Raw genomic sequence first — 26,135 nt, 5'->3', positions numbered from 1 at the left:
TTTCACGTGTCTGAGCGAACACACAAACTCCCTGAGCGGTTCCTTGGACCACTGTGAGCGACAGCAGACGTGTGCACTGTGGTCACGCCGGCATCGAATCCATCCAAGTTTCATGGTTTATTAAAATAATCAAATTACAGCGTTTACATTTATGTTAGACTACTTTTAATTAACTGCTTCAGCCCATTTACAATGAAAATGTAAAAGAAATCTTGTTCATGACCTGTGTAGTATATTAACACTATTGGAAGTACAAATAACTTGAACTCCAATTTAGAAAACACAACTTTTTTTTTTTATAAAGCTCTGACTTGTATTATGAGTCCGTGGTCTGGGAGAGAGTCTGTAACTCTCTGTCTCCAAAATACAGGATATAATGACCAAAGCTGGGAAATTAATCAATCAATCAATCTTTATTTATAAAGCACTTTTCATACAAAAAAAGTAGCACAAAGTGCTTTACATGGTTAAAAGCACCCCACCCCGCCCTCCAACTAACCCCCCACACTCTCATTAACATAAACAATCATGAATGCACCCATATCCCCCCCCCCCCAGCCAGGCTGAGAGGACCCCCAGAGCCCCAGCAGCCACGGTCGATCACAGCCCCGGTGCAGAGAGCCCCCTCCGAGGAAACACTGGAGATATGACACAATAGGATATATACAGGGTAAAAAGATAAAGTAAATAAGAACGGGATACAATAGAAATAGTAAGAAGATAAAAAATGAGTAAGAATAAAATCAATAAATATTAGGTAAAACCTAAATTAATAAATAGAATAACAGGATAGAATAAATAAGCATAAAATAAATAAACGTTAGGTGAAAGATAAATTAAAAAGGTGGTCTTGAGCCTGTTCTTAAAAACATGTACGTTCTCTGCAGCCCTGAGCTCCTCCGGCAGGCTGTTCCACAGACGAGGACCATACCACTGAAAAGCTGCCTCTCCGTGAGTATGTGTGCTGTCTTTGGGAACAGTCAGAAGGCCAGTACCAGAGGACCTCAAGGTCCGCGAGGGTTCATATGGTAAAAGCAGATCTGAGAGATAAGACAGCCCAAATCAAATTCAAATTCAAATTTTATTTGTCACGTATACAGTCATACACAGTCATACACAGTACGATATGCAGTGAAATGCTTGGACAACTGCTCGTGACCTAAAGAAAAAAAAAAAAGGAAATAAATAGGAAATAAATAGGAAAAATTAAAAAGGGTAAATTTAACTAGGAGGGAATAAGATATAAATTAAGGTTAAAAATGAAATAACTGTACAACACAAATTAGAATGAAGGGTAAATTTAACTGGGAGAATAAGATAAAATATATAAATTAAAGTTGAAAATAAAATAACTGTACAACAAAATACACAATATAGAACTATATAAGAATGTATGAAGAAATATAAATAAATAAATATATACACAATAACAGCAGCTGTACAAGTATTAACTGGAAATGAAGAATATAGTGACCAGTGTTGTGCAATCCACATTATGTCTTGTGCAGTGCAAATATGCTTAAAGTGATTTAAGTGATGAAGTGAAAACAATGTCCAGAAAGTCCAGTGTGTGTGTAAGAACCATATGTGTGGGTCAGTACTGTGTGGTGGTGTGATTGAGAGACCGTATCGCCTGCGGGAAGAAGCTCCTCCTCAGTCTCTCTGTGTTGGTCTTCAGGGAGCGGAATCGCTTTCCTGACCTCAGCAGAGAGAACAGTCTGTTGTTGGGATGGCTGAGGTCCTTCACGATCTTCCTGGCCTTGGTCCAGCACCGCCTGCTGTAGATTGAGTGCAGGTCAGGGAGCTCGGAGCGGATAGTGCGCTCAGCTGACCGCACAACCCTCTGTAGAGCTCGTCTGTCCTGCATGGTGCTGTTCCCGAACCAGGTTAAGATGTTTCCCGTCAGGATGCTCTCTATGGTGCAGGAGTAAAAGTTCCTGAGCACCTTGGAGGGCAGTTGGAAGTCTCTCAAGCGTCTGAGGTGGTAGAGACGCTGTCGGGCCTTTTCACCACGGTGTTGATGTGACAGGACCATGACAGGTCCAGCGTGATGTGAACTCCGAGGTATTTGAAGCTGTCCACTCTCTCCACTGGGCACTCGTTGATGACGGGGGTCTGGTAGTTCCTCTCCTGCTTAGTGCTGAAGTCCACTATCAGCTCCTTTGTCTTACTGACGTTTAGAAGGAGGTTGTTCCTCTGGCACCAGTTCTCCAGATTCCTAATCTCCTTCAGGTAGGCCGTCTCGTTGTTATCAGAGATCAGGCCCACCACGACGGTGTCGTCAGCAAACTTGATGATGGTGGTGGAGCTGGTAGTGGCCACACAGTCATATGTGTACAGAGAGTACAGCAGGGGGCTCAGAACACACCCCTGGGGGGCTCCAGTGCTGAGAGTGGTGGAGGCTGAGACATGTCCGCCCATCCTTACTGCCTGTGGTCTGCCAGTTAGGAAGTTGGAGATCCACTGACACATAGATGAGCTGAGTCCCAGATGCTCCAGCTTGGTGGTGAGTGTGGAGGGAATTATGGTGTTAAATGCAGAGCTGTAGTCTATGAAGAGCATTTTAACATAATTCCCCCTTCTAGTGTCCAAGTGAGTGAGTGATGTGTGGAGGAGATGAGAGATGGCATCGTCTGTGGAACGATTTGGACGGTAAGCGAACTGTAGTGGGTCCAGTGTGTCTGGTAGCGAAGAAATGATGAAGTCTCTGACCAGGCGTTCAAAGCACTTCATCACTACTGAGGTGAGGGCTACAGGGCGATAGTCATTGAGAGAAGCAGACCATTAAGACATTTAAAAACCAATAAAAGAACTTTAAAATCGATCCTGAAATACACGGGGAGCCAATGCAGCGATTCTAAAACCGGTGTACTGTGGGCCCACCCTCTGGTCTTCGTCAGCACACGAGCTGCAGTTTTGTAAAAGTTGTAAGGGTGATATATTCTTTTTGGGGAGACCAGAGAGCAGGGCGTTACAGCAATCAATGCGACTGGTAATAAAAGCATGCATCAACATATATAGCTGAATTTTTTTAATATTTTGTACACAATAACAGAATAATTTCAGAAAAACACAAAATGACTGGTGTCAATATTATTTGCCCCACAAAAAAGGTCGAATATAAAACAATATTGCAAATATTGCACAGTTGAAAAAAAAAAAGCACTACAGCTCAGTTGTTCCCGCCATCCTTTGTCCTCCTGTTTCCCCTCCCTCTCCCCTCCAACGACGAGTTTGATGGTGTTACGGATTCAAATATTGGGGATGGATACAAGAGGAAAAACCACAATAACAACACTGGTCCGACCGGGTTGAGTCAAACGATGATTTTAATGATCACACGCGTGGGAGATGGACACCGTACGCAGACAGCATCAGATCTCAAAATGGTGGAGCATTAATCAAACTCTTATAGCCTCTAGTGGCCCCCACCTTATCATAAAAGCCTAAACATTCACATGCTTTCTCTCACACGGCGCCTAAGCTACGACCTTGGTTCCCTGTTTATCTGCTCCTGCTGAGATGGGGCAGAAAACTCCAGCATGTTCTGTTCTCTTCTAATCAGACCAATAAGGCGATGACTTTCTGCGAACAGTATTTCTTATAACTCAGCAGTATAATGCATCATGAAACAATATTATTCATTCACAATAAATCAGCAGTCTAATGTAATGCAAATCAGTTTAACAAATGCAATAGTTATCACCTTCTTCTAATTCAGGAGAATAATGCAAACTAAAACTACATAATAATTCACAATCTTCAATTAGGGGTCTAACGTGGCATAAAATAATATTATAATACCACACTGGCAAACTTCTCCCAATGTTTCCACTGAAGGGGTTGAAAGTTAAAAAGCGCCGAAGGTTAAGTTAGGTTTGGAGTAAATCATGGATGTGCGCACGTGTTTGTGTGCAGCTTGTAGTGCAAACGTGCGTGCAGAATTCATGCAGACATGTGTAACTGGTCGTTTTGAGGTAGAAAAGAGTGATGCGCGGTCAAGCTGGTAGTTGAAAGTGTCAGTCAGAGTAGAAGAGCATTGTGTAAAAATGCAAGTAATAACAAAAAAGTGCAAGTCATTAATCGCATCACCCTGAAAAATCTGAGTAAGGAGTGCAGCTCCTGATGAAAGGAGGAGCACTGAAAACCAGGAAATGATGTTTCTGGAACAGTCTGATGACTGAAGCTGGATGTTTGAAGTCTCAGTGAACTGCTTGTCTTTTCCCCACAGCTCCTCCCTCAGCGATGTATATGGCTATATGTTCTGAACAATGTGCTGATGTCCGTATCAGGTAACAAACAGCGTGACACAAACGGAGAACATTGTGTCCACTCGATAATATGCTGCTCTAAAAAGGCTCCATCCTGCAGGGAAGTCGTCCCAGCTTTACTCGCACAGCCTGCCAGCTCTGTTTGAACAGAAAGGACATCTGCACAAGAAACACAGCAGCCTGTCGCTCAGCACCAACCGCCTCACTGAGCGGATCAGTCTCAGGTACGACACGCCATCACAGATGCAGGGAAACAGGAGCTGTAGGTGCAGCAGTGTTAATAATGTCATGTATGATGCTACCACTTGATTTTGAGGAAGGAGGATACTGTAAACCCAATTTTGTCTGCTTGTTCTGACCTGGATATTCTCTGTTGGCCACAGAAAGTTTGCCATATCTGTAAAGATTCCTGACACTAAAGGTTGTAGGAGGTGCAGTGTAGGTAAGCAATGCCGAGTTACTCTGGTCAGTCTGTTTGTTCACGGAGAACAACTGCAGACACTTAGTCCTGCTCTCTCTGTTTCAGCAAGAAACCCATACACAGATAGTACATATCTGTGCGGGGCTGTCCCATCTGGCCTGGTTTTACTCTTGTGGTATGAGCCTCTTCAAAAGTTCATGCATCTAAAGGTTTGTACAGATATGTCGAACTTGCCACCTGAATAAATGTCTTCCTTTCTAACTCTAACCCTATTTCCACAATGCAAACCAGCCATTAGACCTGGATTACATAAAAGTAGACAGACAGCATATCAAAATCTGAAGCTGAAGAATGTAATTGATTTTTTTTAATAACATATGCATACTTTTTATTCAAGCCCAACAAGATTTTAGAGACTAAATAAAAGAAACGTTGTATAAACGCCGTCCAAAAACACCAACAGCACCTTCTCTGGGTCCAAGCTCGTGTAACTGAATGGTTACCATGTGTTTTCTGTGCTACAGGAACAGTGTTATCAGCACACAGTTCAACGCCAGCATGCACCATTAGACGAACAGATGGACGGGTGAATGGATGGATGGATGGATGGATGGATGGACGGCTGGACGGATGGACGGGTGGATGGATGGATGGATGGATGGATGGATGGATGGATGGATGAATGGATGGACGGCTGGACGGATGGACGGGTGGATGGACGGATGGACGGGTGGATGGATGGATGGATGGATGGATGGATGGATGGATGGATGGATGGGTGGGTGGATGGATGGATGGATGGGTGGATGGCATCGGTTTATCTTTAATCTCAAGATTTAATAATCATACAAGAATTCTGTTGTGCTGTTTTTAACGGTTGTATGAACAGGTTCAGCTCAGGTTTAACAAGCATCACTTAACCATCCATGAGAATTTATTTAGTTTTTTTTGTTTTCCTTGGTGACTGTTTCACAGCAACTCGCCATCAGACTCCCAGATTCTCTTCTCAGCTGTGTGTTGGAGTGAGAGACTGTAGTAATGATAAACCACAAACCGGCCAACAGCTCAGGTTTGATATTATAGAGCTGAACGGCGCTCCTGTTCCAGTGCCAGGTAGGACCGTTTCTGCGTGTCTCTGCTGACTTCCTGAAGCTTCAAGCTTCAACTTGTTGCAACAAGCTTCCTTCTTTCCGTGCATCAGGAGATAGTGGAGCACTCAGAGTCGTGCAGGTAACCCAGCTGGACCGAGACACTGTTCTCATCACCTTGGAAAGTAAGTCCCCTCGCATATTGTGAATCCTTCAAATGTCTTTCATGCTCATTCTCAATCTGTGTACTGTTTGGACAGGAACTGTAAAGATCGTGAACCTGCAAGGACTTCCATCCAGACAGCTGGCTGCAGAAATAGTCTTTGACTTCCCCATTGAAACACTAGGTAGAAATGATGATGTGACAAACAAAGTGAATGAGAGCTGATGTGTGTCCTGAAAGCTGAGTGACACCTCCTGTTCTGTCAGTCTGCTTGCAGGATAGTGTGCTGGCGTTCTGGAAGCATGGCCTCAAAGGGAGGAGTTTCCATTCAGATGAGGTGATGAACTAGTAAATTCATCCAACGTTGGCTGAGCTCGTATCATGTGCTTATCATATTAGTTCTAAGTCATTACACATGTGAATTTTCACTTTATGTGCAGGTAACACAAGAAATTACAGATGAGAGTCGTGTGTTCAGAGTTCTGGGAACAAACAGGTATGTTAACTGTATGCTGACAAGAGCTATCAATCACTGTGAGAAACTAGTAATCCTAGTACATCAGAAGTAATCAGGATAGTATTTTTCTTGATACTATTGTTAATAGACCTGGAAGTGATTTTCAGAGTAGCATGTGGAAGTAGCATGAATACTGCTAGCATTAATGGTAGCATTAAAGCAGGAGTCACACTAGAGTGTTTGTTCTGTTGGTTACTCAGATCCAAGGATTTAGGAAATGCAGCCTATGTGTTTGCATGCAGCCCTCCAAAGAAAAACAGCCATTAAAGTTACCAACTACCGTCTACCTGACACTTTGTACAGAAAACTACTTTCCTTAGTGCTAATTTTCTTTATTCTAGTACCAAATCACAACAATAGTCACTTCAAGACACTGTATATTTTAAGATAAAGGCCCTGCAATTATGGTGCACAAAGGTGAAAAACTCCCTTTTAGCAGGTGAAAACCTGAACCAGGCTGGGGGAGGGGCGGGCATCTGCTGCGATTGGTTGGGGGGGTGAGAGGAGGAAGACGGGACAAAGACAATCTGGGGAAGAGAGCCAGAGAATATTCTCAACTAATGATTGAATGCAGAGAGGTGTTTAAATAGATAGTGAGTGAAAAGGGCGACTGAAGAAGAAACACTTGGTGCATCACGGGAACCCGCAGCCTAGACTTAGGCTAACTAAGGGAGGATTCAGGGAAGAAAGGAAAGTTTGAAGCCTAATGTTAAAAGTAGAGAGGGTGTCTGTCTCCCAAACCCAAACTGGAAGCTGGTTCCACAGAAGTGGTGGCTGTAGTTCAGGTGGGGGAGCAGGTCACCTACTCCCCGTCTACATGCCAGATATCCTGCATGAAAGTTGCTCTTCGGTGCATCCGTCAGAGTATGAATGGGTGTGAACGGGTGAATGAGGCAAGCTTTGAGTGCTCAGAGTAGAAAACCACTATATAAGAACCGGTCCATTTACCATTTACCAAGAGGGGCCTGGAAACCGAAGGGTCTGGCTCCCATTTTACTTTTAAATACTTGGAACAAAGTGCTCTAATGGGGTGATATGGTACTATAAGGTCATTAAGATAAGACAGGGGCTGATTATTCAAAACCTTTTATGTGAGGATTTTGAATCTTTTATTCTGGATAAAACAGGGAGCCAATAAATGTTCTGTTTCTAGTCCCTGTCAGGACTCTCGCTGCAGCATGTTGCTCAGAGCAGTCTGGAATTGATTTTTGACTAAATAATTAAAACTAATAATAATATATTACTATATTATATTACTAACAAATCCAGGACACCCCTGTTGATCCAGCAGCTCTTAATGAAGTTTGAAATAAGAATCGTGGTGAGTTCATTAGAAATATTTCACTTTTCTTTTTTAAATCAGTCATTACTGGAATCATCTGAAGTGCAAAAACAGTGGGATTATATATGAGAAGGACGGACTCAAAGACTGTCGTGTATCACATATATATTACATAGATGTCCAAAATCAATGCATCATTAATGAAACTGAAACAAAAGTACTGAATTTCATGTGGAAGACCAAACCTCAGCATTCAGGAAAGTCTTATACAGGAGCAAAGATAATGGACGTTACCCGGAGTTTTCCACTGTGAAACCAGGAATAACAGCTTAAAAATGTTTCTGTGATCTAAATCATTGTCAGCCTGGCAGGCAAATAGCGTGGACACCAAAGTTTGTGAACGTGAAAACCTGAGAACAAAGACATGTAGGATTTTAAATCGGTACCATAGGTGTGTCTACTGGGAGGCTGAGGCTTGGCGCTGGTGGCTGCCAGTACTAAGTATTATTATACAACCCTTATTTAGTTGATCTTATCTTCTTTCCTTGTGTTTCAGTTAGTTTTTACTCAAACTGGGTGTAGAAGGAATCCCTGCAAAGGTTTCTTTTTCTTCTGTGTTATGTTTTATGTATTTCTCAGCTCTTTGCTTCCTTTTTTCTACTTTAAACTTGTTTGTATGCTGGTGTGTAAATGTTCACACTTATCATAAAGTTTAAAAAAGTAGTAGGCGTGGTGATGAGCTGGAACAGGAGTAAAACTCCAGTAAGTGTACCAGTACTGTACCAGTGTGTAGCATTAAAGTCAAACTACAGTGGTTGTAGTATCAGTAGAGTAGTGTTAGTACTAGAGGTGGGAGGAGTAGAAGCAGGTGGAGGCACTGGCTTTAGGTTAGTACTGCCTTTCTCTGGTTCTCCTTTACAACTCATCTCCTTCTCATTTGCTGACAATGTGCAGAGCCATCATCCTTCAGAGCACACCGACTGATGACCCGTCAGCACTGAGCAGCCTGTACATCCTGACAGGACACGAAAGCAGCTACTGAGAGAGGACACGGGGCTCATTCGACGGTGTTACCAAAGAAAAGCACAGCCTGTCTGTAACTGTGGGGTGGAAACGATGCTCTGTTTCACTGAGGCTGTGCCAGGAAACGGTTCAATGCTGGGAATGACAAATGTTAGGAAGGCATCCTGCTGACTGTCCAGCCTTCACCTGTACACAAGACACCTGTCAAGGTCCTCGCTGGGGTTATAGTTGATAAAGCTTTCTAGCTTTTCTTGTCTATTCAGCTTACCTGCTTAAATCAGACCTTTCTGTTAAAGCTAATGCAGACTCCACTGATCCGCCCGCTCAGTGTGGACGGGAGAATAACCTGAACATGGCCTCTGGGACATCATCATACTGATGTTATGAAGCGCTCAGTCAGGTTTTCTTCTTGATCAGACTGAGGGGCAGACTGAGTGTGTTTTGGTGCCTCAACATTCAGTCATATTCTGTAAAGCCATTTTCTGTCTGCATGCTGCACATAACCTCTTTGGACCAGAGTGCTGTGACACCTACACCTTACACCTGCAGGAGCTGCTCGGCCATAGAAAGCTGCTCTGTGAAGTGCACGGCTTTTTTGCCAGTGTTGATCTTATGGGTTTAATGTAATAACTAATTTTTCACATCATCGTCTGAGTCGTAATCCCAACGAGGAAACCTGGAATGTAAAACTTGATGGACGCTCCAGCTGAAGAGTGAAGTGTCAGACTTTTAATGGATCTTTCAAGCATTAGCGTACTTACAATGGCAGAAACAGTGCCACGTCTAAAGCATAGGAGCCATCTTCATCTCATTCTTCCCATTTCATGCAAGTTTCTTCTCATCCTCAGATGGACAGAATTTGGTTTGCTGACTTCATTCAGTCACACCATACTAGAGCATAAAAAGTGGAAATAAACTGGCCAGTAAGAAAGTGTGATGCTTGAAAGTATAGCGTAAGGACAGCAGCAGCACTGCATTTACAGCTGATATGATGACTTCAGCATCTTTAAAGAACTGTGAAGGAATTATCAGTGCTAACACAACCTTAAGCACGTGATGTGACCGTATACACTGCTTACACTTTCAGTATCCTTACTTAAAGAGAACATCTCAGAAAAAAGTACAGTTAGCAAGAAGCTTTGAGAACAAGGCAGTGTTATTGTATGCTAACCACCGTGGTGGTGTAGCTTGTCCTGATAAAAAGTGAATGTGGTCACATTATACTTGTTAACTAAAATGAAAAAATAAAATAATTCCACTACATGGGTAAAGATATTTATGATATTTATGGAAAGGATACTATAAAAGTAACACTGGCCTTTCCATGAGAGAAACTTGAAGTACAGTATGCATGTTGAGATTAATGTTTGTTTAATATGTTTTTGCTACTATGTGAAGATGTGATGTTATTAACAACACAGAATAGACAGAAATAAAGATTTTCATATCTCTTGGAGTTTTATGAAGAGTTTGTTGGGTTGTTCTTCTTTGAATGTGTGGATCGATGCTTCTGCGATTTATATCTTAATCCTTCAATTTGTAAAAAACATTTTGAATTCCGTTTGAGAAGATAAATGAAGGTTCTTGCGTTCAAGCGGAGGCTCTAGCAGACTGAGAAAGTAACTGCATAACTGGTCAAAGGAGCTTGTAAAGAAAAGCGTCTGGACTTCTTTAAGTTACTTGAAGACGTTTCACCTCTCATCCGAGAAGCTTCTTCAGTTCTAAGGTCAAATGGTGGAGAGTCCCAGATAACTGCATAACTATGTTATTCCTGCACCCATAGCAGCAAGTAAGTGAAGGCAGTGATGAGGGCTGATGAGTTCTCAGATCACTCAGTCAGTCTCTGAGCGTCACCTTTATTGTGATCGCGCACTTTAAGCTTTCATGCCTGTATTTTTGCACAATTGTGATAATACTGTATTGAAAGAAATCTGTGCACAGACGAACATGGGGTGGCTTTGCTCAGGTAGTAGAGGAAGGTGCTTCAATCCCCGTCTGCATGCCAAATATCCCTGGGCAAGATACCAACCCAGAGTTGCTCTCCGAATGTGTGTGAACATTACACAGAAAGTGCTTACAGAGAAAAGTGCTTGCGTACACCTGAATGAGGCAAGTTCTTTAAAGTGCTTTGAGTACTATATAAGAACCAGTCCATTTACATCGCCAAAGCACTCAATACTCTCTTTACGAAGTTCTCTGTAGTTTGTTTCTCCAGCACCATATTTGACCGCGGTCAAGTGAGCCCTCACTTACGACGACACAGTCAAGCCAGCCGCACCTAAAATGTTGTTGCACTATTCTTATGCATATTACGGTACGGGTGCCGACTGGCTTAGAAATGCAGTCTTTTGTGTCCTGACCAGAGATGGGCAGTAACGCGTTACTTGTAATCCGATTACTTTTTTCAAGTAACAAGTAAAGTAAGGGATTACTATTGCAAAAACGATAATTAGATTACCGTTACTTTCCCGTAGGAACGCTGCGTTACTAAAACAGTGATTTTTTTGCGAGAATGTCTCATGACAGTGACGTAAGCAAGTGCAACGTCCGTGACAACAGCTGTGTGCAGATCAACAATGGATAATATATCGAGTGCGGGAGAGAGTATGAGCGTGCAGCGTTTAAAGCGTGGAAGTACTGACCTTACTTTGAGTTTGATTCCATAAAAAGTGACAAAAACATTAGTGTCCGTTGTGCGTGGGAAGAAAACTTCTTTTTACGGCGAAAAAACCCCCTAAACTTCCAAGCAAGCACCGAGTGCGCTACGACGTAATGGGAAAGTCACAGAGAAACTCGCGGATTCTTCAACTGACCGCGGCACACCTGCACCAGGGTAAACCTCCGCCTACCCTACTCCTGCTTTACAGGTGAAAATAGAGCCAAAGGACCGCTAGTCTTTGATTTTATTTATTTTCTGCTGTGTTTTACTTGCATCTATTTGAAAGAGTGAGTGTAAACACAAAAAATATTTTATTTTATGTGCTGGAATGGGCAGAAAATAAGTTTAAATATTAAACAAATTTCTTCCAGTCAGAGAATGTTACATATAATTCAATTTTTGCTTGATGCATAAAGTTAAAAGATTAAAACTAATTAAACAAGTTTTAAAAAGAGAGACTTTTCCATTTGATTACATTTTATATGATGAATTATGCAGAAAAAGTAGAATTGGGCTGAAAGATCTATCGCTTTATCACCTATTCAGGTTGTAAATCGTGTTTTTAAAAAGTAACTAAGTAATTAATTACTTTTGAAAATAAGTAATCAGTAAAGTAACAGGATTACTTTTTGGGGGAAGTAATCAGTAATTAGTTACTGATTACTTTTTTCAAGTAACTTGACCAACTCTGGTCCTGACACTATTGTACTTCACAATCCACTCCCAGTTTTGGTTCATCTCCACTTTTCCACTTTTTCCACTCCACCCTGTGATCCACAGCCCAAATTACTGTACGATTCAGAGAAAATTAACAGTAAAATTTACCCAATTTACTGTACTGTACTCTATATTTTCTCATATTTGAGCTCAGATTACAGGAAAACTGTAAGAGGTGACACTGATATCTCACTAGATTCTGACTCTGGGTGACCCCCACACACCCAAGATTACTGTACGGTTTCTGAGATTGCTTTGTTAACCCTCTCAAGGCAGGCGTTGCAGATATGCAACAGTTAAAAGCTAACAACCTGATCACCCCACATACATATTTCATGAGTTTTTTACTCAGAAGTACCACTGCAGGTATTCTTTTGTGCATTAGCAACAAAAACTTAATTTGAGCCTGAGAGGGTTAAGCATGAGTATGACAAAGGCTAAGAAAATATACTGCCTACAATAATATCAAATTTAAACAACAAATTACAAAATTGCCACACCTGCTGTTATTGCCAGGTGTTCGATAGAGCATTATTTAGTCATAAAAAATACATATCACTGAAATATCATCAGTAAAAGAAACACTCTGTCATGGTCCTGGGTCAGTGACCCAGTGCTTTTAGTTATCATTTTCTAGTTTATTATGATGATGATGATTATTATTATTGTTTGAGTTCTATGTGTGATATTCGGTCTGCCTTTGAGTCTGTGTCTCTGTCTGTCTATGGTGTCACCCCATCTGTTTGTGAAGCTGTCTGTTTAGATCTGTGTCTTGTTTGGTTCCCCGTGTCTGAGTTTCCTGTTTTATTGTGAAGGTCTCTGTCTGATGTGAGTATGTTCAGTTTACATTTCCCCTGTCCCATCAGCTCTGATTTCTCCCAGCTGTGTTGCCCTCCTGTCTCTCATCCCCTGATTACTGGTGTGTGTGTATTTAAGCCCTGTGTGTTCTCCTGCATGTTGCCGGTGCGTCTGTATTACTCAGTGTATCCACCGTGCCTTCTCCTTGCTTTTCAGCGTCATTCTCCTCTGCTCGTTTTCAATCAGGATTGTGCTCTGTAGTTTAGTTGTTTCCCAGTTTAGTTTAGTTCGAGCCCCGTTTGCTGTTTGTCCACATTCTTTTTGTGTTCAATAAATCACCTTCACTTCTCCACGACTGCCTGTGATTGGATCCTCATTTATTCCGCACGGCTCGCCTCGGCAGCCGTGACACACTCACTATGTAAGACATGTTAGCAAATTCAGTTAATAAATAATGTATCAAATCTATACAGATGTTTGAAGGTATATTGCAAAGCATGTTTGTTTCTTATGGCTTACAAATGTGTTTGCCTTTAACATAATTTACATTTTATTTATACAGTTTCACAGACGAAACAAAATAGGTTTCCTGAACTGTTCTTCGTGGCCTAATTTTGAATCCTTCTGAGGGGGATGCATTATCCATGAAGGTGGGCAATTTGTTCGTCGATCTCTGACCCTCGCTGACTCTGACGCCTCCTAATTCTGCTTCCAGCCTCGCTGATTAATTTGTTGTCACTGATGCTGTCACCAGTTGTACACAACATCTCTGTTTGTCCACCAGTCTAATCTGTAATTCAGGTGAACCCAGAATTACCTGCATCTTTGTAATGTTTCAGAAAATATACACTATATGTTGATGGGCTTTGTCCCACTTTTCTTTCCTTTATAAGTAAGAATCTCTGTGGTTTTAATGACAATTCATATACAGATTGTGGAGGACATTTTATTCAACACTCAAAAAAGTTCCTCACCAGCAGACTGTAGTACAATTTCAGCCCACCGTTAATAAACCCATCCAATGCAGCGTTATCAGAGAAATTATGCAAGTGTTATGTTTGTATGTACTGGTAATCTATTTATCATTTATCATGATTCCTGCTCTGATGATTACTTACTTCTCCTTCTGTAATTTTAATAGATAAAGGATGTTGAACATTAAGCTCCAAACAGGATGAATGAGGAAGGCCACAGAGGAGAATCGTGGATGTAGTGAAAGAATACATGCAGATGTTTTTTTTCATGGTGGAGGAGCAACTTCTGATACCATCTTAAAGAAAAAACACATAAAATTGAAGAGTAAAAATAATGACAACAATATGTCTAAATTTTTTATTAATTCTTTAGAGCAAATGCAGTCTTGTCATGGTCAGAGTTGCCCACTCATATTTAACTAATTCAAATACAATTACTGCATTTAAATGCTTATGTTCTAATAAAAGGCATTGTTTAATACTTCTGCCATGACAACCCAAATAAATCAATGAGAGGGAAACGGGAAGATTAGTCGTCAGGCAAGGTTTACTGTTCATTTACCATGCCTTGATAACAGTAAGCTTAACAAAAGAAAAATGTTGGTGACGAGAACCGGTGTGCTGTCAAAACATCCTACCGTAGCGTAAATTTATAGTCTTGTCTATCAATCCGTGCTAACTTATCAGAATATGCTACCTTACGTGGTTAATGGCTCCGTTGTATAGGTAGCGTGTTCAGATGACCCAATCACACTATTAAAACATGCTTCCTGCTGGGATTTATATAGGTAGCATGTTCAGATGGCCAAATCACACTATTAAAACATGCTTCCTGCTGGGATTTATATAGGTAGCATGTTCAGATGGCCAAATCACACTATTAAAACATGCTTCCTGCTGGGATTTATATAGGTAGCATGTTCAGATGACCCAATCACACTATTAAAACATGCTTCCTGCTGGGATTTATATAGGTAGCGTGTTCAGATGACCCAATCACACTATTAAAACATGCTTCCTGCTGGGATTTATATAGGTAGCGTGTTCAGATGACCCAATCACACTATTAAAACATGCTTCCTGCTGGGATTTATATAGGTAGGGTGTTCAGATGACCCAATCACACTATTAAAACATGCTTCCTGCTGGGATTTATATAGGTAGGGTGTTCAGATGGTCCAATCACACTATTAAAACATGCTTCCTGCTGGGATTTATATAGGTAGCATGTTCAGATGACCCAATCACACTATTAAAACATGCTTCCTGCTGGGATTTATATAGGTAGCATGTTCAGATGACCCAATCACACTATTAAAACATGCTTCCTGCTGGGATTTATATAGGTAGGGTGTTCAGATGACCCAATCACACTATTAAAACATGCTTCCTGCTGGGATTTATATAGGTAGCATGTTCAGATGGCCAAATCACACTATTAAAACATGCTTCCTGCTGGGATTTATATAGGTAGCATGTTCAGATGACCCAATCACACTATTAAAACATGCTTCCTGCTGGGATTTATATAGGTAGGGTGTTCAGATGACCCAATCACACTATTAAAACATGCTTCCTGCTGGGATTTATATAGGTAGCGTGTTCAGATGACCCAATCACACTATTAAAACATGCTTCCTGCTGGGATTTATATAGGTAGGGTGTTCAGATGACCCAATCACACTATTAAAACATGCTTCCTGCTGGGATTTATATAGGTAGCGTGTTCAGATGGCCCAATCACACTATTAAAACATGCTTCCTGCTGGGATTTATATAGGTAGGGTGTTCAGATGACCCAATCACACTATTAAAACATGCTTCCTGCTGGGATTTATATAGGTAGGGTGTTCAGATGACCCAATCACACTATTAAAACATGCTTCCTGCTGGGATTTATATAGGTAGCGTGTTCAGATGGCCCAATCACACTATTAAAACATGCTTCCTGCTGGGATTTATATAGGTAGCGTGTTCAGATGACCCAATCACACTATTAAAACATGCTTCCTGCTGGGATTTATATAGGTAGCATGTTCAGATGGCCAAATCACACTATTAAAACATGCTTCCTGCTGGGATTTATATAGGTAGCGTGTTCAGATGGCCAAATCACACTATTAAAACATGCTTCCTGCTGGGATTTATATAGGTAGCGTGTTCAGATGACCCAATCACACTATTAAAACATGCTTCCTGCTGGGATTTATATAGGTAGGGTGTTCAGATGACCCAATCACACTATTAAAACATGCTTCCTGCTGGGATTTATATAGGTAGCGTGTTCAGATGACCCAATCACACTATTAAAACATGCTTCCTGCTGGGATTTATATAGGTAGGGTGTTCAGATGACCCAATCACACTATTAAAACATGCTTCCTGCTGGGATTTATATAGGTAGGGTGTTCAGATGACCCAATCACACTATTAAAACATGCTTCCTGCTGGGATTTATATAGGTAGCATGTTCAGATGGCCCAATCACACTATTAAAACATGCTTCCTGCTGGGATTTATATAGGTAGCGTGTTCAGATGGCCCAATCACACTATTAAAACATGCTTCCTGCTGGGATTTATATAGGTAGCGTGTTCAGATGACCCAATCACACTATTAAAACATGCTTCCTGCTGGGATTTATATAGGTAGCGTGTTCAGATGACCCAATCACACTATTAAAACATGCTTCCTGCTGGGATTTATATAGGTAGCATGTTCAGATGACCCAATCACACTATTAAAACATGCTTCCTGCTGGGATTTATATAGGTAGCGTGTTCAGATGACCCAATCACACTATTAAAACATGCTTCCTGCTGGGATTTATATAGGTAGCGTGTTCAGATGACCCAATCACACTATTAAAACATGCTTCCTGCTGGGATTTATATAGGTAGCATGTTCAGATGGCCCAATCACACTATTAAAACATGCTTCCTGCTGGGATTTATATAGGTAGCATGTTCAGATGGCCAAATCACACTATTAAAACATGCTTCCTGCTGGGATTTATATAGGTAGCATGTTCAGATGGCCAAATCACACTATACATAACATAAGTGGTGGCTCGTCCGGGATCTTTGGACATTTTAGTGGAGACTGAATGTCAGTTTGTTTTGCTTTTAAGTGGGTGAGTGATGGTGTTCAGTGTAATTGAGCAAACTCCCTTTAGTGTGTTTCAGCTGGGTGACTGTGCTGCCCTTCCATCGAAGCACTTGTTTGTTGTTTTGCTTTATTGTTTTAGTTTGTGTTTGGTGGCTATCCTGGGTGGGGGTACGCTTCAGAGTTTGGTAGGAGACTATATCTCTGGTCTGCTGCCTGCTCTCGAGTTCGCGTTTAAAGTTGCCTCGAGCCTGGTACACCACTGAAGACTAGGGTAGGGAAAGTAAGGGATTTGTTGTTTTTAGTGTACTTTTGGTTTTGTGTTGTAGCAGGTCAGGTAATCATTTTGGGTTTGACTGTTGTGCTCTTTTGTGTTGGTCACATGTTACTTTTTGTGTGCTCAGTGTGGCAACTTCAGATCCTCATGTAGGGGCATCCATGCTTAAAGATGCCAACTTGCTTCAGAGGAACTTTTAATTTGTTTAGGGGTCCTAGAGGAACCCTTTTAAGGGAGGAGGTGTTACATCCCTCTGCAGCTTCTAATCGTCTCAGTGTTTTCAGCTGGTGCTAATTGGCCACACCTAGTCAGGTGTGGATAAAAGCATACCTGAGGCAAGCTTCCTGGCAGTGCACTAGTCTTTGCCTTGGTGGCACCAGCCATTTTAGCCAACCTGGTTTTCCATTTTAGGATGAAACCTCTTCTCACCCACACTCTGCTATTCATCTCTGTTTTTATGTTGCGGCTTTTGAGCCGGGTCGTAACACTGAAGATTACAAAGATCAACATTAAGACCAGTCTGTGCATTCAAAGCAGTGACAGAAAAGAGTGTGGGGCATTAACCCCCACTCACTGAAATGGCATCCAAGATGCCTTCATAACTTTAAGAAAAGGAAAGAAAAAAGGCAATAAAATGCAACAGCCTTTAAATTTGGTTTTATTTGTAGAGTAAATGTAATAGCGTACATGTTAAATAAACATTTAATTCCCACGAAACATACTAATGATATGGCAGACATCGAAACAGGTAAAAGAAACAATCATATTTATTCATTTTCATTAATTTAAAATACCCTTTACAAAGTATATATATAGAAACATAATCCAACATATGTGGAAAAAAAACAAAAAAACCTGACACCCTGCTTTAAACGCACATATATAAAAGTTACTCTTTTAATAATTTCTACTTTGTTGTCCTGATGACGCAGTCGTTCACCTGCATGTGGTGCAATCCAATTAGGCTGTCAGTAGTACTTCAGGTCTCCCAGCCCTTTGCCAGACAGGAGGAGACACCAACCCCCAGGTAACTCAAACAAAGATGTATTAATATAACATAAAACAGAGCTTTGACCTTGCAAGGTTAATATGTGTGCACGCCATATAAACATTGGAAGGTGTGATGGAAAAATGAATACATTTAATAAAGAAACGATATTGAACAATAAATGGAATATTTTAAAGTAGTGACTGTAAATTAAACTAAAGTGAATCAACGGGTGGTGAGGTGTGGAGCTTACCATGTGTGGCATGCCATCACACATGGCAACTGTCATGACCAACTCAGCGTGGAAACCTGAGATGAACCTAAAAAGTAGAAAACTCAGGGTTTTTTTTTTTAATAATTTCTAGTTTTTGTTGGCAGTCGCTGTCCTGATGACGCAGTCGTTCACCTGTGGGGGAGAAAACAAAACAAAATTGTCAAAAATGTTAAAGTTACAGTGAAACTTCAAATCCTTGTACAATTCAGTGGTATTTATACTGTAAACTTAATCCCTATGCTGTAAACTGACATGTAACTCTAGGAATCACTCATTTCAGCCACCTTTGCCACCATTTTCCACATTAATTAGAAGAAGAAATGAAATAAATGAATCGATTAGCTCAAAGAAATTCCACTGCAGACGAGTGTTTTGGTGGTTAAACTGCAAAGCAAGCCACACACATGGTGCAGGCCACTTCTGTGGGCTCTATCAGGGATTTATGTGACTAGTCGACTAATTGTCACTAGTCTGTATCAGACTTACCAGTCGTTCAATCTAATTGTTAACATTTTAATTGATGCCCAATGCTGGTACATTGTGTTCTAAATGTTAGGCAGCGATCTACCACCAGATGGTGCACTGTTGTTGAGAAACGCCATAAATCTATTAATCTACCCTGATCTTCTTGTTAACACTGAGATCGCAGATACACGCAGAGGAAATTAGTTTCCTGAGAGGTGGAAAACCTCTCCTTTAGGAGAGCAGTTAAGTCAATGGGGGAGGGGCTCAGAGTAGAGTCACTACTCCTTCACATCAAAAGGTGACAGCCACCTTGGCCAGGAGGCTGTTCCAGCTGGGCACGTCCTACCAGTAGGAGGCCCCAGCATCCTTGGTCATGCTAGCCAGTTTACATCTATCAGCTGTGGTCAGGAGTAGTCCTTCCTGCTGCCCCCACAACCTGACTAGAAAACGGCTGTATAATGTATTACCTGAATCATTCTCGCCACACTTAGACGTACTTTTAGATTCTCAAATGATTGTCATATTTTAATAGAACATCTTTTGTAGTAACGCATTTTCATTTGTATTTAACAGAATGTGATAAATGGTTTAAGATACCTCTGCGTCTAGTTTGACAGTTTCTATTAATCAGTTCTGAAAATCAACTCAATATCTGAATGTTCCTTAGTTTTACATTAGTTGGTTAGTCTAATTATTTCCCCCTCGATTAGTCGACTAGTAAATAAGACGCCAGGAACATCCCTACTCTTCAGACAAAATGTGAGTATGAATTACACACCAAGGTATTAAAATGGATATGGAGTATGGCTTTGGTTTACCATAAACAGCTGATGTAAGGACATCATTAATGTACTCTGTCCAATGAACACTGGAAACAAGACTGCACTGACCTTGCTGGCAAACCTCAATGAGTTCAGAGTTTCCCCAAAGCTGTCGGGCTCCGGAGCAATGTTAACAAACATCAAGCTGCAAATAAAGACATCCAAAATTAGTGCCAAAGAATAAACAGTCACAATCTGAAGTGATGAGATCAAACGCTGTTAAATATTTTTTGGGGATAAATTCCTTCAGTTTTATGTGTCGTCATTATAAAGATTTGTGATGTCAACAAACTCACGTTTTGCCGTTTCCCCCCCAAACATCCCTGAAGGAGGTACGTGAGCTTCGAGTTCCTGTAAGCTACGTAAGTCTCCTGGAACACAAAGGCCAAAAAAATCATTAATACTGTAAATGTAAAGAAAGCAGGTGTGACATCTAAGACTACAGAAACTGCAGCTGCAGACCTTTTTGGCCAGAGCGGCGATAACGACGCCCAGGTTGGACAGTGAGCTGTTGATGGCGGTCATCTCTTTGAAACGGTCACCCTGAGACTGGCTCTTCACCATTCGCTCACTGCCAGCCAAGTCCACCAGGCACAGAGTGGCTACACACACAGAGAAAACCAACTCTTATAGGAAGCAGTGATCCGTTTTTCCTTCCATTAAAGGTAGTTTTAATACTTTACAAAACACTTCTTTTAGCGCTCAGGGGCTCAAACATTAACGTTGAGTCATCAGAGCAGATTTTGCACTGGTTACAGTAACAATAACTAACCAGACTAAATATTATAGATCCAAAAAGAAGAAGCCACATTCCTGATGCTGGTACTTCCAGTGTGATTATACTCATGTTACGACCCGGCTCAAAAGCCGCAACATAAAAACAGATGAATAGCAGAGTGTGGGTGAGAAGAGGTTTCATCCTAAAATGGAAAACCAGGTTGGCTAAAATGGCTGGTGCCACCAAGGCAAAGACTAGTGCACTGCCGGGAAGCTTGCCTCAGGTATGCTTTTATCCACACCTGACTAGGTGTGGCCAATTAGCACCAGCTGAAAACACTGAGACGATTAGAAGCTGCAGAGGGACGTAACATTCAGTATTGATATTTGTAAATGTAAACTATGAGGATTTATTTATTTTTAATTCTTTTCTTTTTTTTTCTTTTTTTCTTTTTCCAAATAAATGTCCCGATTGAGTAATGAAACTAACCCAAAGGAGAATTCTAACAATATTAGACAGGCCATTCAATATGCTTTATCGTGGACAACTCGTGGCTAAAAACCCACACACACACACACACACAAACCTCTAATCAAACATGAAAACGGATAATCCAGCTGAAGCTTCAGACAGCCGTCAGACAGTGAAACACTGCCATCTGCTGGACTCGAATAACAAAGACGCTGCTTTGACGGGTGAGGGAGTTTCAACAAGTCTGCAACGACTCAAGCATCAAACTACAGAACTATTCTAGCGGACATGGTGCTCTAATGACTGCTTCATTAACGCAGGTCAGAAAGGATCAAACATATCAATAAATCATAAAACACAAAACGTCTCTTATTGCCCAGGGCTCAGGAAGTGAGTGTGTTCCTTATAGCCTATTAAACCTTAGCAGGTTATTTTGATGTGTTACAGATGAAACAGCTATCCAGTAACATTCAGCTACAAAAACGCTTTTTTATAATTACTTTTTTACAGCTTCGCACTTTTACACAAGTTTTATCATCAGTGTCACAATGGCTGCTGCTAAAATTGAGTACAAGATATTTGTTGGCCTGATTAAAAGGTCTTGATGCGTGCTCAATCATCAGGGAAGTAAATCTCCAAAAGTTGATTCTGTTCTTCTGGACGTAGCGTTTTCAGTCAGAGAAACCAGCCGACTGAAGGAACAATGGACTGGGAGGTCAGTTCCTTAATCATGATTATGCAAATTCTCATGACCATTGATCAACAACCACTGATCAATGGTCCTGAGTACCATTCACAGAGAGTTGGAGAACGGCTGCAATCACAGCATTGTAAGATGGGGACAGATGTACCCTTAGGCCCCCTCCTTGATTCAGAGAGGGTCTTTCCCTTTTCACGTAAATGGCCTCCTTGACTCCGCCCTCAAACCAGCGTTCATTGCAGTTATTGTTGACAATCACATTGTGTCGTGTAACCATCCAGCTCACATATTCAATGTAAATGATTTGTTGAACTGAAGACATGATGAATGTTCCTGCATTAAAACACATCCAGCCTAGTGTTCTCACTCTCCCTAAATGGATCTGTTACATTAGTGATATATGGGAGTTGTGTTTCAGTCTTTTCCACATGAGGACATTTACATTTAGTTTTTGCTTTACTGATGAGTGGCTGGTTAACCTGCAGTGGTTGAAGTATGTGTCGGTCGTCTGGAAGAGTAGGTGTAGAAGACGTCTTTAATGAATGTAATGCTCTGAAGGTGTCAGTGATTACTGTGAATTCATTATAAAAGTGGATTTCAGTGAATAAAGTGCATAAAGACAGGCCCTCATGGTGACGCTCAGGTGTCCATAAAGTGTAACAGGGGAGCTTTGTCATACTTTCAGAGATTTTACATGAGCCAGTCTTTCAAAAATTACATAAATAAATAATTCATTCATTCATCCACAGGAAACACAATGCTCATATCTGAAAGTAAACTCTGATATATATCCCCGACTAGAGTTACTACTAAATAAAGGATCGCCCCAAAATGACTAAATATATAAAGACACTCTCCAGAAGAAGTTAAAGGGATTTTATTTATTGTACAAGCAATATCTTCATAAGAATTACAAATTCTGCAGACATATTACCTTCTTACTGAACCTGAACAACTCACACACAGACGTGTCTGCTGCTTATCTTTGTTCAAACATGATGTTTTATCTTCTCTTCAAAACACATTACTCATCTTTCTGGCATCGTGTTACATGAAAACACCTGCATTCTACCTGTGTCATTGTACCACAAAGACAATGATTGCAACACTGTGCTTGCAAAATAGAAGAAATAAGACGACCAGCAAATACATAAAAGATGGTAAAAGTGATTCCATCTTTGTGTCTCCTCCCATTGTTTCCCCAGTCTGTCTAGTTCCTATATTCCCAGGACACCGCTGGACAACAAGTGGGTATTCCAAGACTGAGAGACAGCCAGAGTTGGCAAAAGATCAGACAATTCTCCACTTAAGTAGAAGTAAAAATACTATTGTTCCAGTGAAAGTTAAAGTACTGATTCAACTTCATTACTCAGCTAAAGCAAAAAAGTACAGGCTCGAAGCGCTTACAGAGAAAAGCATACAACAGAATACAACAGAATGCTGATGGCGGCAGTAACACACACTTGGAGGAGAGGCTCCAGCCGTCCATTCCAGCCCTATCCCTAACATTAACTCTAACCATAACTTTAACCTTAACCCTATCAGGTCTTGTTTTACAAAGCGATTCATGATTAGAACAAAAAACACATTTACACATACCGATGATTTGTCACATAGCATCGTTACCTGTTGGGATGAGAACGTGTTGTTTCCAGAGCACCACAAATTGGGGTGTCTGTAGCTCAGGTAGAGCAGGAAACCTACTAATCAGAAAGTTGCTGGTTCAATCCCCGCCTGCTCCAGCCTGCATGCCAAATATCCTTGGGCAAGATGCTAACCCCAAGTTGCTCTCCGATGCATCCATCGGGAGGATGAATGCGTATTAATGTTAGATAGAAAGCACTTACAGAGAAAAAGCATAGAAAAAAGTGAGTGCATGAATGAGGCAAGTTGTAGAGAGTAGAAAGGTTTTATACAAGAACCAGTTCATTTACCGTTATATTTTAGTTTCATTTTCAGTTCTGTACTTTTTACATGTAATATTGATTCATTAGATTGACTACATGTATTAGACCTAACTTGCTGACAGCAAATTTAAACAACCGTAATAATTTATTTTCAGCGTCTGAAATATTTATTTAGTTTGTTTTTTGTTTTCTTTTTGGCTCCTGATATTAGTCAACTACTATTTGTCAATGTTGAACTAATAATGAATCTAAGAAAAGCTATTTGTCACGGTTGGCCAGCGTCAACCGTGGGGATGTGAGGAAGGAGGAGCCAGGCACGGAGCTCTGAATGCAAGCAGTGCGTTTATTTACAGTGAATGGAAAATAACAATAAATCCGCAGTGCGTTCCCGACTCCCGTGAAATGTCCTCTTCCCAGTGCTAGTGTTCCTTGTCTCCGCTCCTCAGTGTCTGAGCACCCCGTGCTCGCTGCCCTCTCATCTCCACGCTTCTCCTGGGGAGATAACAAACAGGCAGCCGTAAGACACATACAATGCGGCAGACTATCCGTACTGACTGGCCGAGAGACTAACGTGAAGTCACGCAATGATCCAGCGTCAGAGAGAGCGCCACCGCATTCTTAAGTAGCTCCTCTGACAAGGCTTGATCAGCTGTGTGATGGTCTTCAAGTGTGGCCAACCACCTGGCAGGGCCACACCCACCAGGCCTGAAGGTGCACCTTCAGGCCTGTAAACGGATGCTCTCAGAAACTCCGGCATCCACACACACACACAGATATACCTGCAAGCAGGGAGAACGAGGGACAGCACACCAAAAACACACATGTCCATAACTGCTGGGTCGTTTAGACTCCTGAGCTGTGCACGAGGGGTCGAACACCCACTGGAAGGCCAGGCACTGGTTTTCAACCGTAATATACCTGATGTGCTCAGGTAACCTGTAGCGCCATGAAACCACTGTCACACCAGGGCGCATAAGAAATGATGCTTTAAGAGACTGATGGGATCGGGCAGCAGGGAAAACATCCACAAAATGCAACTTTCAGTTTGACTCCCTAAGACTACCTAAACTAAGTAGAGTCATTACATGCTTGTTAAAAGCAAACTCTCATATAGTTTTTAATGTGCTTCTTTCATTACAATGACTAGATAAAGAATGTGGCCCTGTCTCTATTTAACACTGGCTACCCCAAAATGTTTCCAAACCTACAACCGTAACTTTCACTGAGAGATTTTTAGATACGGTTATTGAAGCTGTGGGGTTAATTTTTTAAGTAACATGAGAGAGAGGCAGCAGCATACTGTTAGATTATAATATTATTTTATGCCATGTTATACCCCTAACTAAAGATTGTGAATTATTATGTAGTTTTAGTTTGCATTATTCTCCTGAATTAGAAGAAGCTGATAACTATTGCATTAGTTAAACTGATTTGCATTAAAGTAGACTGCTGATTTATTGTGGATGAATGATATTGTTTTATGATGCATAATACTGCTGCAGAAAGCCATCGCCTTATTTGTCTGATTAGAAGAGAACAGAGCATGCTGGAGTTTTCTGCCCCAACTCAGCAGGAGCAGATAAACGGGGAGCCAAGGTCGTAGCTTAGGCGCCGTGTGAGAGAAAAGCATGTGAATGTTTAGGCTTTTATGATAAGGTGGAGGCACCAGAGGCTATAAGAGTTTGAGCAATGCTCCACCATTTTGAGATCTGAGGCTGTCTGCATACGGTGTCCATCTCCCACGCGTGTGATCATCATCGTTTGACTCAACCCGACCGGACCAGTGTTGTTATTGTGATTTTTCTCTTGTCTCCATCCCCAGTATTTTGAACCTTAACAGTACCGATTTAAAATCCTACATGTCTTTGTTCTCAGGTTTTCACGTTCACAAACTTTGGTGTCCACGCTATTTGCCTGCCAGGCTGACAATGATTTAGATCACAGAAACATTTTTAAGCTGTTATTCCTGGTTTCACAGTGGAAAACTCCGGGTAACGTCCATTATCTTTGCTCCTGTATAAGACTTTCCTGAATGCTGAGGTTTGGTCTTCCACATGAAATTCAGTACTTTTGTTTCAGTTTCATTAATGATGCATTGATTTTGGACATCGATGTAATACATATGTGATACACGACAGTCTTTGAGTCCGTCCTTCTCATATATAATCCCACTGTTTTTGCACTTCAGATGATTCCAGTAATGACTGATTTAAAAAAGAAAAGTGAAATATTTCTAATGAACTCACCACGATTCTTATTTCAAACTTCATTAAGAGCTGCTGGATCAACAGGGGTGTCCTGGATTTGTTAGTAATATAATATAGTAATATATTATTATTAGTTTTAATTATTTAGTCAAAAATCAATTCCAGACTGCTCTGAGCAACATGCTGCAGCGAGAGTCCTGACAGGGACTAGAAACAGAACATTTATTGGCTCCCTGTTTTATCCAGAATAAAAGATTCTTTTTTCTTTTGTGTCCCGTTTGGATCTATA

The 26,135-nt window shown here is 41.1% G+C and overlaps 2 protein-coding genes across 2 annotated transcripts in view; one reads left to right on the top strand and one right to left on the bottom strand.

Annotated features, from left to right (window-relative positions):
- Positions 1-26,135, bottom strand: part of LOC146716611 (protein NLRC3-like) — a 200,365-nt gene that overhangs the window by 92,432 nt on the left and 81,798 nt on the right. The window lies entirely within an intron of this gene.
- LOC146716616 (mitogen-activated protein kinase kinase kinase kinase 2-like) lies at positions 4,280-10,221 on the top strand. Its single transcript, XM_085441664.1, has 9 exons — positions 4,280-4,292; positions 4,372-4,495; positions 4,655-4,713; positions 5,668-5,805; positions 5,894-5,965; positions 6,041-6,127; positions 6,210-6,280; positions 6,384-6,439; positions 8,697-10,221. Exons 1-9 carry the CDS (start codon positions 4,280-4,282, stop codon positions 8,782-8,784), a joined length of 708 nt encoding a protein of 235 aa, XP_085297790.1. The 3' UTR covers positions 8,785-10,221.

The sequence above is a fragment of the Copadichromis virginalis genome, linkage group LG3 (genome assembly GCF_057382275.1).
Source record: "Copadichromis virginalis isolate Kocher_CV1m ecotype Utaka linkage group LG3, C_Virginalis_male_GT1.1, whole genome shotgun sequence".
Taxonomy (NCBI): Eukaryota; Metazoa; Chordata; class Actinopteri; order Cichliformes; family Cichlidae; genus Copadichromis; species Copadichromis virginalis.
This window is presented reverse-complemented; position numbering and strand designations above follow the sequence as displayed.

What these genes read in the sequence shown, in the direction of transcription:
- LOC146716616 (XM_085441664.1), top strand. An exon ending in CGCTCCTGTTCCAGTGCCAG is followed by an intron (nt 5,806 to 5,893) that starts GTAGGACCGTTT and finishes TCCGTGCATCAG; the next exon opens with GAGATAGTGGAGCACTCAGA. An exon ending in TGTTCTCATCACCTTGGAAA is followed by an intron (nt 5,966 to 6,040) that starts GTAAGTCCCCTC and finishes CTGTTTGGACAG; the next exon opens with GAACTGTAAAGATCGTGAAC.